Source organism: Lepus europaeus, chromosome 3 (genome assembly GCF_033115175.1).
Source record: "Lepus europaeus isolate LE1 chromosome 3, mLepTim1.pri, whole genome shotgun sequence".
Classification (NCBI taxonomy): domain Eukaryota; kingdom Metazoa; phylum Chordata; class Mammalia; order Lagomorpha; family Leporidae; genus Lepus; species Lepus europaeus.
In genome coordinates this window covers 36,771,707-36,783,768 of record NC_084829.1, presented here as the reverse complement: position 1 = coordinate 36,783,768, position 12,062 = coordinate 36,771,707, and the positions used below count along the sequence as shown (strand labels likewise).

The following is a 12,062-nucleotide window of genomic DNA, read 5'->3' as shown; positions in this document are numbered from 1 at the left end:
GCAGAGCCATGTTTTTACAGTGGCACGCTGCACAAATGTTACCTGTGTGCCTGAATGTCAAGAGGTGGGAAGCCACAGATTCAACTGAAAGGTTTCTGCTCTTGGTCACCTCTAAACAGGCCAGCCTGCTTCCCCAGGGCCAGGCCCTCCTTTCTTTCTCTCAATTCTCTGAGCCGCAGCTGGGTAGAGAAACCTGAGCGGGAACTGAGAGTCTGAACAAGTGAAGGTGGTCCTGCACTGTCCTCCAGGGCCACCCACACTACCGTGGAGAGAGCTGCTAGCTTCAGAGGTGGGAACTCAGGCTACTGGCCCGCTGGAGCCAGGCTTGTGCTAGAGCTGAACAGTCACACAGAGTCTGCAGAAAGAGAGAAAGGAACATCTTTAACCTAGACCTCTGAAGCCTGCTATTCCTGGACTAGAGAGAACAGTTTTGGCTTGTCATCCATTCAATGAATAGTATTTGCTCTCTGTCATGTGCAGTAGATTCCTTGGTGAGACAGTTATCAATAATAACAACATTATAGTAACACCATGACAGCTGATAATTCCCTTACCATGTGCCAGGCTCTGGCCTAAGCTTTTTAAGATTTATTTATTTATTTATTTGGAAAGGCAGAGTTAGAGAGAGAGAGGTAGAGACAGACAGAGAGGTCTCTCCACTGGTTCACTCTCCAAATGGCTCCAACAGCTGGGGCTGGGCCGGTCTGAAGCCAGGATCCAGGAGCTTCTTCCAGGTCTCCCATGAGGGGACAGGGGCCCAAGCACTTGGACCATCCTCCACTGCCTTCCCAGGCACATTAGCAGAAAGCTGGATCAAAAGTGGAGCAGCCAGGTCTCAAACAGGCAGCCATATGGGATGCTGGCTCCCCCGGTGGTGGCTTTACCCACTACACCACAGTGCTAGCCCCCTAAGCTCTTTTTATATACTAAATAAGTTATCTAATCCTCACAAAGATGAAGACTCCACCGTTGTCCCCACATTACAGATGAGGAAATGGAGGTATTAAGAAACTTGCTTAATGTTATACAAGTACTAAGCAGAAGAGCCAGGATTTAAATCAAGGCTATCTGGTGCCATAGCTCATGTTCCTCAACTCCTGTGCTATCCTACCTACTTCAACATTCTCCATGTCTGGGGCTAAGACTCTCTTGGAACAGACATGGGAAAATTTAAATGATTCAAGACCATAAGTGGGTTGTTTTTTTTAAAGATTTATTTATTTGAAAAGCAGAATGACACAGAGAGGGAGAGGGAGAGGAGGGAGAGAAGGAGGGAGGGGAAGAGAGAGAGGGAGAGAGAGATTGAGACTAATCTTCCATCTGCTGGTTCGCTCCCCAGATTGCCACAATGGGTGGAGCTGGGCCAGGCCAAAGCCAAGAGCCTAGAACTCCATCTGGGTCTCCCATGTGGGTGGCAGAGGTTCAGGTACTTGGGCCATCTTTTCCTGCTTTTCCATGCACTTTAGCAGGAAGCTTCGATTGGTGGTAGAGCAATCGGAACTCAAACCAGTGTTCATATGGAATAGAGGCATTCAAGGTGGTGGCTTAACCCACAAAGCTGACCCAGTGCTTAACGGCCAAACGAGAACTCAGAAGCTCCCTTGGCGGATGTTATAAACCACTGATGCCCATTAAAAAAGACTTTTCAAAAAAAATTTTGAAAAGAAGCTTTTCAAAATCCTCAAGGCCAGGCTTCCCCTGAGATTTCTGGACCAGAAACTCCAGAGATGAGTGCCAGGTATGTGATATTAAGCTTATGCTTGACACCACTAGGAGCCAAACCCCAAATCACGGAAGACATCACAGCATCACACCCAATACAGAGTTGTCAGACAGAGTCCATAACATTGAGCAAGAAGGGGAGTTGGACAGCTGGCAGCGGGCGGGGGCTCCTAGGCCTCCCAATGTCACACACAGAGTGGGAGAACATCCCTGAGAGCCAAGGGCTGAGGCTCTGCCCTACCTGCTCCCGCTTGAGCTTCTCCCTCTTCCGAATCAGCTCAATCAGCAGCCGCGCCCGCTCCAGATCGTGCCGGAGCTTCTGCCAGTACTTCAGCTCTTCCTTCACCGCACTGGTCTTCTCATCTTGTTCCCGCTGTAGGAGGCAAGAGGAGGAGCTGTGACCTCCTTCCTGCCCAAAGACCTCTCTCCATGCAAGCGTCATGGAGCCTCAACAGACAGCAGTCCCCTCTGCCTCGGCCCACAGTCCCTGAGAGCCCTGCCACTCCCCTGGACACAGCGTCTTCCTACTGTGTTTCCCTGGCCTCACAGCAATGCTTCCATATTGTAGCCCAATAATCACTCCTGGAGTGGGACCTGGGGAGTGCTCTGCACTTCCCCAGGGGACACCCAAGATCAGTCAGCCCCTCAGGGATGAAAGAATTTCAGAACAGACATCTCAGGGGTGGAAAGAATTTCTCCCTAGAGATGTGACTTGGCTAGAAAATGAAAACAAAGCGAAGTTCTTACTGTAAGCTTGTACTAAGTGACTTTTACATACTTTGGTAAAACCTAAGAACAAAAGACTGTTATTCCTCCCTTAGAAGAGGCTACAGTTGTAGCTGGGAGAAGGAAGAAACCCAAAGTTTGAAACACAAGTAAATATTCGCAGGAAAACAACGAAAACTGATCATGTAAACCAAATATAAAATACTGAGAAGATGTCTGTGATAGATATGTGTACCTAATCTGAACTTTGTACACATATCAAACACTTCACTGTACCCCACAGAATGCTTAAAAATTACTTTCAAAATGTTAAGAGGATGCAAAATAGGGAGGTCTGCTTGAGAGAGTTAGGAAGCGAAGGTTTCCTGGGAAAAGCAACCTAACGAGTGGTTTCACAGAACAGTGATGGACATAGATGGGCAAGACAGTAAGGCAGGCCTCTTCTGGACCCAAAGGGACCAGAGGGGTAGAAGTGTGGAGACAGATCTGTGGTTCTTTGGTGAACAAAACAGGATGGCCAGAACGGAGAAGCTAGAAAACCACAAAAACCATGGAAAACCCAGGATCCAGCTGACAAGCTGTTCAAATGCCAGACAAGAGCCTGGACTTGGCCCACCTGGACAAGGGCAATGTATTCTGGAGGTGACAGGATGGAAATGGCACGTGAGTAACATACAAAGAGTTGGAGGCTGGAGACCACCTAGAAAGCTATTACTGAGATGAAGAGGGCATGGGTAGGCAGGGTAGCTGTGGAACAAAGGGCCAGGTACGGATAAATCCCCCCAAATGGTTCAGGGGATTAACTGTGGCACATTATGAGGGGAACAGTCAGAAGTGCTTCCAATGTGGTGAACTCTTAATATGAGGTCAGGAGGGAGAAGGGTTCCAGGACAATAATGGGCAAGTAAGTTTACTGACAGGAGGTAATTCAGCTTCTAGTGGCTGGGTTATAGATTCACATGGAAGTGTCCCAGAACAACTGGGGGAAAAGGGGCGGGGGGGAGGGGAATGAGGATAAGATGAACAATCTAGGCCTACCACCGCATGGTTGTTTTTAGTTACTAGAGTGGGCATGTTCTCCAAGCAAACAGGTGGCAACAAGGCCAGCAGAAATATTATCTTTAAAGAGCAAGAAGTTGCATCAGCAGAAGATGTAAAGGGTTGGAAGAGGTGGAGATGGTGTCACGGAGCGCTCAGATAGTTGATCTGTAATGTCAAATGCAGCCCAGTGGTCAATAGGTAACAATCTGAGACAAACTTGTTGGGAGGAGGTTGCTGATATGTTAGGGGCAGTATCAGGGGAGCAGATGGGCCAACTTCAGCTGCTAATGGCTAACAGCCACCACAGTCAGGCTGTGCAACACACCCGAGGTCATAAACTTGTATATTTAGTGTCTTGAGAAAAGGGCATCTTTCCCTCGTTCAAACAACGTGGCTGAACTGGCTCTCAGTCAGTCCATCTCTTCTTGCTTTTGCCACCCGTCTGGAGCATTTCCCCATGTCTGAGAAGTTGGGCTTGCTCTCCACTCTCCCCGAGAGTGTGCTCCTATGCCAAACCTCTCCCATCTGAAGTGGCTGCTGTCTGATCTTAAGAGTTGTTCCTGGGATAGACCACCTCGAGGGGTAATCCACTACAGGCAAAGGGTCCACGGGGGGCTTAGAGGAGGGTGCAGCCCTGCCCCAACCCTCATTCTTCTTCACTCTCCACCTTCCTCCACCAGCCTCAAGCCACCATTGCACCTACCTGCTCAGCGTTTCTTTGGGACTGGAGGTGGGAGTGCAGGCGCCGGATGAGGGGGGCACCATGCCGCGCCTGCCGTTTCAGCAGCCAGTAGCTGTGAAGCCGCTGCATGAACTGGTTTTTCCTCTGAAAGGAGAGACCACTACAGATCTTGTTCAACCTTGAGCAGAGGCACAGGAAAGCGAAGGAAAAGGTCAGTGGGGAACCCATATCGCAGCCCAAGCATCCCATCCAGACCCTGGTTAATTGCTGAACCTTACAGAGGGAGAGAGAATAAGTGGCCGAATGCCTCACCTCAGAAAGCCTTAAAAGGACAGCAAAGTTAAGCAGCTCAGATTCAGCATGAGGTATTTCACTCACTTTCCACCTTCTGCCTTGCAGCCCTGAACCTCTAAAAGAATCCTCTCCCAGAACCCAGAAACCCTGTTTGCTGGTCCTCGACTCTCCTGTTGCACATACTGGCTCAGAAACAGGTCTGTGCCTCAACATCCCCACCCTCCTAGTGAGAAAGGCACAGAAAGGGAAAAGGAACTTGAGTAAGCACTGGGCAGTGTGGTCACCACGTCTCGCCTCCTGTGGCCCTGGGGCTAGCCCACAACCAGCCGGCAGGAAAGCCAGCAGGAGTACATCGTTTACTGCCTCCTGAGCCCAGATGCAACCCCGCAGAGTTGCTTCACCTCTGGCTTTTCATTTCAAAAACCCCAACTACCTGAAAATGGTCATTTTAGACCAAATTGGGGGGGGGGGGATCTAAAAGTGTAAGAGGGCAGAGAATCTGAAAACTTAGCTGGCTAAACTACCCAAATGAGAAACCTTAAGGTCAGAGTTTAACCCAGTAACATCTGGGGAGAAGGGAAAGGGGCGAGAAAAGGAACTAGCGAGAGCCTACAACCTCTGTCCTAGAAGATGGAAAGAACTTAGCAGCAGATGCTAAGTAAACTGTCAAAATAACTAAGAGGGGCTGGCATTATGGAGCAGCAGGTTAAACCACCACCTGTGATGCCAGCATCCCATACCACGGCACTGGTTCAAGTCCCAGCCGCTCCGCTTCCAATCCAGCTTCCTGCTGGGAAAGCAGCAGCAGCAGATGGCCCAAATGACCTGGATGGAGTTCCAGGCTCTTGGCTTCAGCCTGGCCCAGCCCCTCTCATTGTAGCCATTTCAGGAATGGTCTCTCCCTCTTTCTCTCTGTCACTTTGCCTTTCAAATACATAAAATAAAAAAGCGTTTTAAAAAAAAGACCCACTAATGTAGCTCATAAGATGGAGTGGTCTGGGTGGAACTTGAATCCCCGTCCCTGCCATCCCACGGCACGTCCCCAGATCGGTTATTCACAGGGTAGGCAAGGCCTCGGTACTCCTGTGGAATTTCTTCTGCCTTTTCTCTTCACCTCACTCCAAAAGGAAGATAAGCATGGCTAAACTGGAAGGTGGAACCTAAGAAGGATGGGCAAGTTGGGCAGGACACTGCTCACCTCAGCCTCACCCCTCTCCGCAGTCAAGCCAAGCTTAGGAAATCAAGTCCTAAGGCCTCTTCCCAAAGGACAGACTCCCCACCAATGCCCACGCCAAGCATACCTGCCCAGATGCAGGCAGCCCCTCCCTCTACAACCTCTTGGCCATAGAGAGTTCCAACAGCAACTGTGCAGGTAGGGAAGAGAATAATAATAACAAAATAGCAACAGCAGCAGTAGCCACCATTTATCGAGCACTTACTATTTGCCAGGCACTGTGCTAAGTGTTTTACTTATATTATCTCATTGGGTGCATTTACAAATCAATAAACTAAGGTTGAGGGCAGTAAAGCCTGTTGCCAAAAGTCACATGGGCACTAAGTGACAGAAGCAGGATCCACACACAGGTTCATTGGGTTCTTAGCCAGCATGCTCTACCAGCTCTGCAAGAGGCATCCAGAACAGACAAGAAAACCAGAGTCTAGCCCCAGGACATAACCACCCTACGGATGTGGCCTAGGCAAATACACACTTCCCTCAGAAAAGCAGTAGCCTAGAACAGCTCTCTGACATGTTTAGAGTTGCTGAAATTCCAAGTTGGTCCATGGCTCACAAGAGCGTCCCCTTTCCCATCTTGCTCACGTGTTTTCTTTCCAGCCTGGCAAGTTTGGCTGCCTGGTACCCTCAAGCCACTCATTTCCCAGTACCCTCCAAGACTCTCTCCCCTCTACTCTTCCCATCAAGAGAGGTGGGCAACAGGAAATAATCTGGAGGCTTCATGGGCCCCCGACTGTGGTCCAGGGTCTGCCACTTTCCACCCAGTTCCATCCCTTAGAACAGGACATAGCATATAGTAAGTACTCAATAAATATCTCATTGAATGAAAAAAGGAGCGAACAACTTTACCTCCTGTGGCCGCAGTTTCTTCATCTGGGGGTATGGGAGAAGGTGCAAGGACTACATTAGATGAATAATCTCCAGGATTCCTTCCTGTTCTAACAATGTACACCTTTTAATGAACATGACCCTTGCAATGAGCCTTTACTGAAAATCTTGCCTGTCTCTTGATTCTCTGCCAAGCTCCCGTTTCTCCAACAGTTCCAGTTACCTCCCTGATGGTTTTAAACACGTTCAACAGTTTTGCTAAACACACTTAATGGGGGGCCCAGGGGACTGTTACACAGTTCAACTGAGTGATCTTTTCCCTTAAATCTAATGCTTCTCAGGAGGAGAAATAGCAGGTTTTCCTCATACCATCCCCTTATGCAAAGTCCCCATCACAGCAAAGACAGAGCAGCAGGTACCCATATCGGCCCTGACAGAGTGGTTCTGCACTGGGATTGGTTCTAAGAGTTTTTGGAAACCTGTGTGGGGAGTGTCTGGGTTTGTCACCTAGAACAGAATTTGGAGAGGGGATTTACAACTGGCATTTACAAAGACAAGCAAAGCCAAACATCTAGAAATGCATGGCCCAAGTTCTAACAATGACAAAGTTACCTTGTCCAAAATGCCACTTAGTGCCCCTGCCAAAAACTACTGCTATAGAGACCATGTCATCCGAGTTTCTAAGCAACGTAAGTGTGTTATTTCACCTTAAACCAAAAGAACAATGGAAACCACAAACCAGGTCAGGTAAGCCCAGGATCCACAGGAGAAGTTTAAATTTGGTGGCACAGATAAGACGTGACCCAGGGCCAACGCCAGCCCAAGAGAAACCACAAGTCCCTAAGGAGCTCTTCCGGGAAGGCTCACCTGTAGGAGGGTATCTGTGGGACAGTGACCATGGGGACAGTGGAGGGTGTGTCTCGGCCCACTTCATCGGGCTCCTTCTTGATCTTTTGCTTCAGATTTGTCTTATTCTTCTTGGGCGCTCCTTTGAGAGGGCCGCCCACCCCCTGGCCTTGGCCTTCCTGCTCCTGCTCCACCACTTCTTCCTCCTCTTCTTCCTCCCCACCACCCTCCTTCAGCCCTTCCTCATCCCCAGCCTCACTGAGGCTTCTGGGGGAGTCACCCTTCCTCTTCACAGTGGCCGCACCTGGCGGCGAGTGGGCCTCACAGTAGGCAGTCTTGCGCACTGTGAAGATGGTACCATTGAGGCTGGTTTCTCTCATGGGCTCAATCTTCATGAAGAGCCCAGCTCGCTGTGCGCATGTCACATGGAAGGCTGTGTAGCAGTTCACTTTATGGCACTGGATGGCCGCACCCAGCCCCTTCTGCTTGCAGATATAGCAGGTTAGTTTCCAGCGAGCCGGCGGGATGTTGTCGATGCCCTCGATGGGCTCCAGGAACACAGTGTTAGCAAAGCAGACCTCAGGGATCCAGATGGCGCATACCACGTGGGCCCAGTGCCCGTCGCTGGTCTGTTTGAAGGCGCCCCCTTTATTGGGACAGAGAACGCAATCCACGGGCCGGGAGGGGGACTGCAGGCAGCAGCGGCATAACCACTGGCCCTCGGGGATGTAGGGGACGCCATAGCACTCCTGGTGTACAGCCAGGTTGCAGATGTCACAGAAGAGGATGACGTTGCTGTTGTGGCATTCATCGTCCAGGCACACACAGCAGAAGGCGTCTTCGTCAATGAGGGACTGCTGGGCCCCACTGCTGCGACTCTCCAAGTACGACTCCTTCTCGAGGCGGTCCACCAGCAGCTCAAAGGTGTCGGCTGACACCGAACCGTGCCCATCTACTCGTCGCTTCTCATTCACCATGTCTAGCCAGGCGAGGTCTTCCTCATCCATGTCGTACTCTACGTCTGCATCCAGGTCCTCAGGAGGCTTTTCAATGTATCGGTAGTAGGCTGCAGGCAGTGGGGGTGCTTCTGGCTGGCTGCCGGTGTCCACGACGCGGAAGCTGGGCTGCGGGAGGTGGAAAGAGGTTCCAGATGCATGCTTGGAGCAGGACTCCTTCTTCTTGCCCTTGGACGAGGGTTTCTTGGACTTGCCGGGAAACTGAGGCTGCTCACTATTTTCCTTGTTACTATTGCACTCAGTGATATCCTGGGCAGTTAGCTCATCCTCGGTGATAATTTTGAGTGGGTCATAGATGCTGATACGATGCAGGCGTCCATCAATGTCCACCTCAACAATCCGCTGGGCCTGAGCGTATGTCAGGGTCTCCCGGGTGGGTGAGCACTTGAGACTGTAGGGAGATGGGGAACGCCGGCCTTCGGCGTTCTGCCGCGACTTCCGACGAGGCTTCCTCATGGCCCCTGGGAACCAAGGCACAGGCCTAAGGAGAGAAGGCCAGGAGACCATGAGCTGGAAGTTCACGTGCCCCTGTGCCCACTCCCCCTTCCATATGATCAAGCAGCCACCAAGCAGACTATGTGAACAACCAGCCCCTCAACGGGCATCCACGCGGCCTGCTCCTTCATGGCCTTCAAGTCTTTCCACAAACGTGACTTCTCGGTGAGACTTTCTCTGACCATTCTACCTAAAACTGCAAATTCCTCCCCACCAGCAAGCTACCTTTCATCCTATTTCTCCCTGTAACACTCACCATCTTCTACCATACCATGTAATTTGCCTGTTGATTATGTTTATTGTCTGCTGCCTTCAACTAGAACGTAAGCCCCCTGAGAGGGAGTTTTGCCTCACTTGCTCAGTGCTGTATCCTCAGCACTTGGAGCTCAATAAGTACTAGTTAAATGAGAGGAGCAATGAAACATTCAGGATCCCTGCCCTCAAGGAGCTCTGTCTGCCTGAAGGGACAGCAAAATAAACAGATCATTACAACGGGACACAAGCAGAGACCCACATGTTCTGCTTATGTTCATCAGGCTGTGGCAGAGCTAACAATGGAAAAGGCAAGGCTAATGAAGGCTCCAGAAAAGAAGGAAAACAAGAACAGCATCCGCTTCCCAGTGCTACATACGAACACTGGGCCAATTTGCAGCAAAAAAAATTCGCAGGTCTACAGCCCTCCCCCGTCATTTACCATTTCACAAATCCTATCTCTTGGATCTCCCCAGCGGTGAAGGTGACTAAAACACTCAATACATGTGATCTAAGGGCTTCAAACCACAGTGTGCCATGTATTCCCTGCAAAAGGCAGCCCCCAGGGTGCACTACCCAGTACATTTCTAGGCAGAAACCCTGGAAGCTGTGGGAGAAGCTCCAAGAGACGTCTCAAGTACCAAGTAGCCTATGGGGGAACTTCACTGGACCTAAGGCCAAGGTGATTGGCCCAGTAGCCAAGATAAACTCTCAGTGCAGTTATCTCAGCAGTCCTTTCCTTGGGGCCAGCACTATGGCACAGCAGGTAAAGCCACCACCTGCAGTGCTGGCATCCCATATGGGGGCTGGTTCAAGACCCAGCTGCTCTACTTCTGATCCAGCTCTCTGCTATGGCCTGGGAAAGCAGTGGAAAATGGTCCAAGTCCTTAGGCCCCCACACCTGCATGGGAAGACCAGAAGAAGCTCTGGCTCCTGGCTTTGGATCAGCACAGCTCCAGCCATTGCGGCCAATTGGGGAGTGAACCAGCAGATGGAAGACCTCTCCCTCTCTCTCTCTGCCTCTCTGTGTAACTCTCATTTTCAAATAAATAAATAAATCTTAAAAAAAAAAAAAAAAAGTCCTTCTTTCCCCAAACACTTAAATCCAATCTACCCTTGGGCAGCAAAACGCCCACATCATTCTCTGGATGGAGGGAACTACAAGAAGCTCACACAGAGCTGTGGTAGGTTCTCCCCAAAGACATCACCACCAGGAAACACCTCTGGGAAGCTCCACAGTGTGGACAGGGATTCGGTAGGGCATGGACAGGGAGATGATTTCAAAGGGAAAAACAGACTTGTCACCTTGGTTGCAGGCTCTACCACCTTCATCTGTAATGTACAAGGTGATAATTTTGCATACTTTTACAAACTACAGATATATTTTCCTTTAGTATTTCTCACCACTACTTTAAGAATAGTAGTAAACAAAGTATGTTCTCCGTTTGTTACAAAGAAACAGAAGCTCACAAAGATGTGACTTAACCCAAGCTAGAAAGTGACAGAGCCACAGAGCTTCTCAACTCTTCTCACTGGGAGATAAGAATATCACAAAGAGCCATCATCTAGAGGCTCTGGGGACCACCTCGGTTCTAACCTTGGCCCTGTGTGACTCAAGGAAAGCCACTTAACCTCTCTGTACCTCCACTCTCCACCAGCCAAATGAGGGCAGTAAAATCTACCTCTTCAGGGTTGCTATTTGTTAATAAGGTGTTATTAACATCCTCCTTTCAAAGGCCTCCCGAACTCCCAGTGTGACTGAAACAAACAAACAACACAACACAATTTGGCCGAGGACGGTGCCAGGCAGGCAGGCAGGCAGGCATCCACTCCACTCGGAGCCAAAGGAAACAGAATCAGCCCGGCAGTTCTGTCCGGGTTCCAGAGGCGCCTGGCCTCCAGATTCCTTACGGACGCCAAGTCCTCAAGGCAGCCTGGGCCAAGAGACCTGTTTTATTCCCCAGCCCGCCAAAGGCAAGCAGCTCCGAGGAGAGGTGAGAACATCCAACTTACGAGCCTCCGGAGACCGGAGGGGCCCCTGCCTTCAATAAAGCCCCCAGCGGGCCTCCCCACTGCTCCCTCCTCGGCAGCCCCCCCAGCTCTGCGGCCCAAGCCGCAGGACACCGCGGAGCACACCCCCTGCGGGAGGGGCGGACGCTGGGGAGACCGACGCGTTTCGCCCACATGGAGCTTACAGTCTAGAGGAGGTTTTGGCGGGAGTTTCTCAACCTACATAGTCCTTCCCACATACACACCTCCAGCAATATTTCCAACACCCCTCTAGAGATTTTTCCGGTACCCTCAGGGCCCCCACTTGCCCATCCCCCCTCCCTGGGTCGCCCAAGAACAGGGAGTTTCTGCAATCAGACTGGGCCCCCCTGCACTCCACACAACCCCCAGTCAAGGCTTCTCCCGCCCATTTAAGGGGCACCTCTTCCAGAAGAATTCTGGGCCCTCAAAGAGGAAACAGGAGAAATAACATCTCCTCAGACCGGAGGAGAGCGCAGTAGGCAGACACGGAATCGGACCCTCAGACAGAGAAAGCGAGCGCCAGCGAACCAGCGAGGCAGAGAGCCGAGTGCCCATTGGCCGCCTGACTTGCTCGTCAGGGGGAACTGGGGAACCAAGGGCCATCCAAGGGGCGGGACTCTCCGCTAGTCTGGCCAATTGGAGAACGTGGCGGGGGCGGGGCTTGGCAGCTCGACTTCCAGAGGCGGGGGGAGACAAGATGGCGGCTGCGGGAGGGGGTCCTTGCTTTTCAGCTCCCCCCCCTCACCCGCCTTCTCCTTCCCTGCCGCCGCCTTCGCTCCAGAGGAGAGCTTTCGCGCCGCCTCCGCCCCGCTCAGGGAGCCTCCCGCTTCCCCAGTCGTCCCCCTCCCTGCCCCGCGCAGTCCTCGGTCCCCGTAGGCCCCGCTGCCCGCTCCTT

General features: G+C 51.3%; 1 protein-coding gene across 1 annotated transcript in view; it reads right to left on the bottom strand.

Moving 5' to 3' along the window:
* BRPF3 (bromodomain and PHD finger containing 3) overlaps nucleotides 1–11,737 on the bottom strand; it is a 34,460-nt gene extending 22,723 nt beyond the window's left edge. Inside the window, exons 1-4 of the mRNA XM_062186021.1 lie at nucleotides 11,568–11,737; nucleotides 7,395–8,870; nucleotides 4,193–4,349; nucleotides 1,964–2,095 (exon numbers count right to left, since the gene is read on the bottom strand). Of these exons, the coding sequence (XP_062042005.1) occupies nucleotides 1,964–2,095; nucleotides 4,193–4,349; nucleotides 7,395–8,870; nucleotides 11,568–11,722 (1,920 nt within the window). The 5' untranslated portion in view covers nucleotides 11,723–11,737. The remainder of the gene's footprint in view (nucleotides 1–1,963; nucleotides 2,096–4,192; nucleotides 4,350–7,394; nucleotides 8,871–11,567) is intronic.
* Between the last annotated feature and the right edge of the window lie 325 nt (nucleotides 11,738–12,062).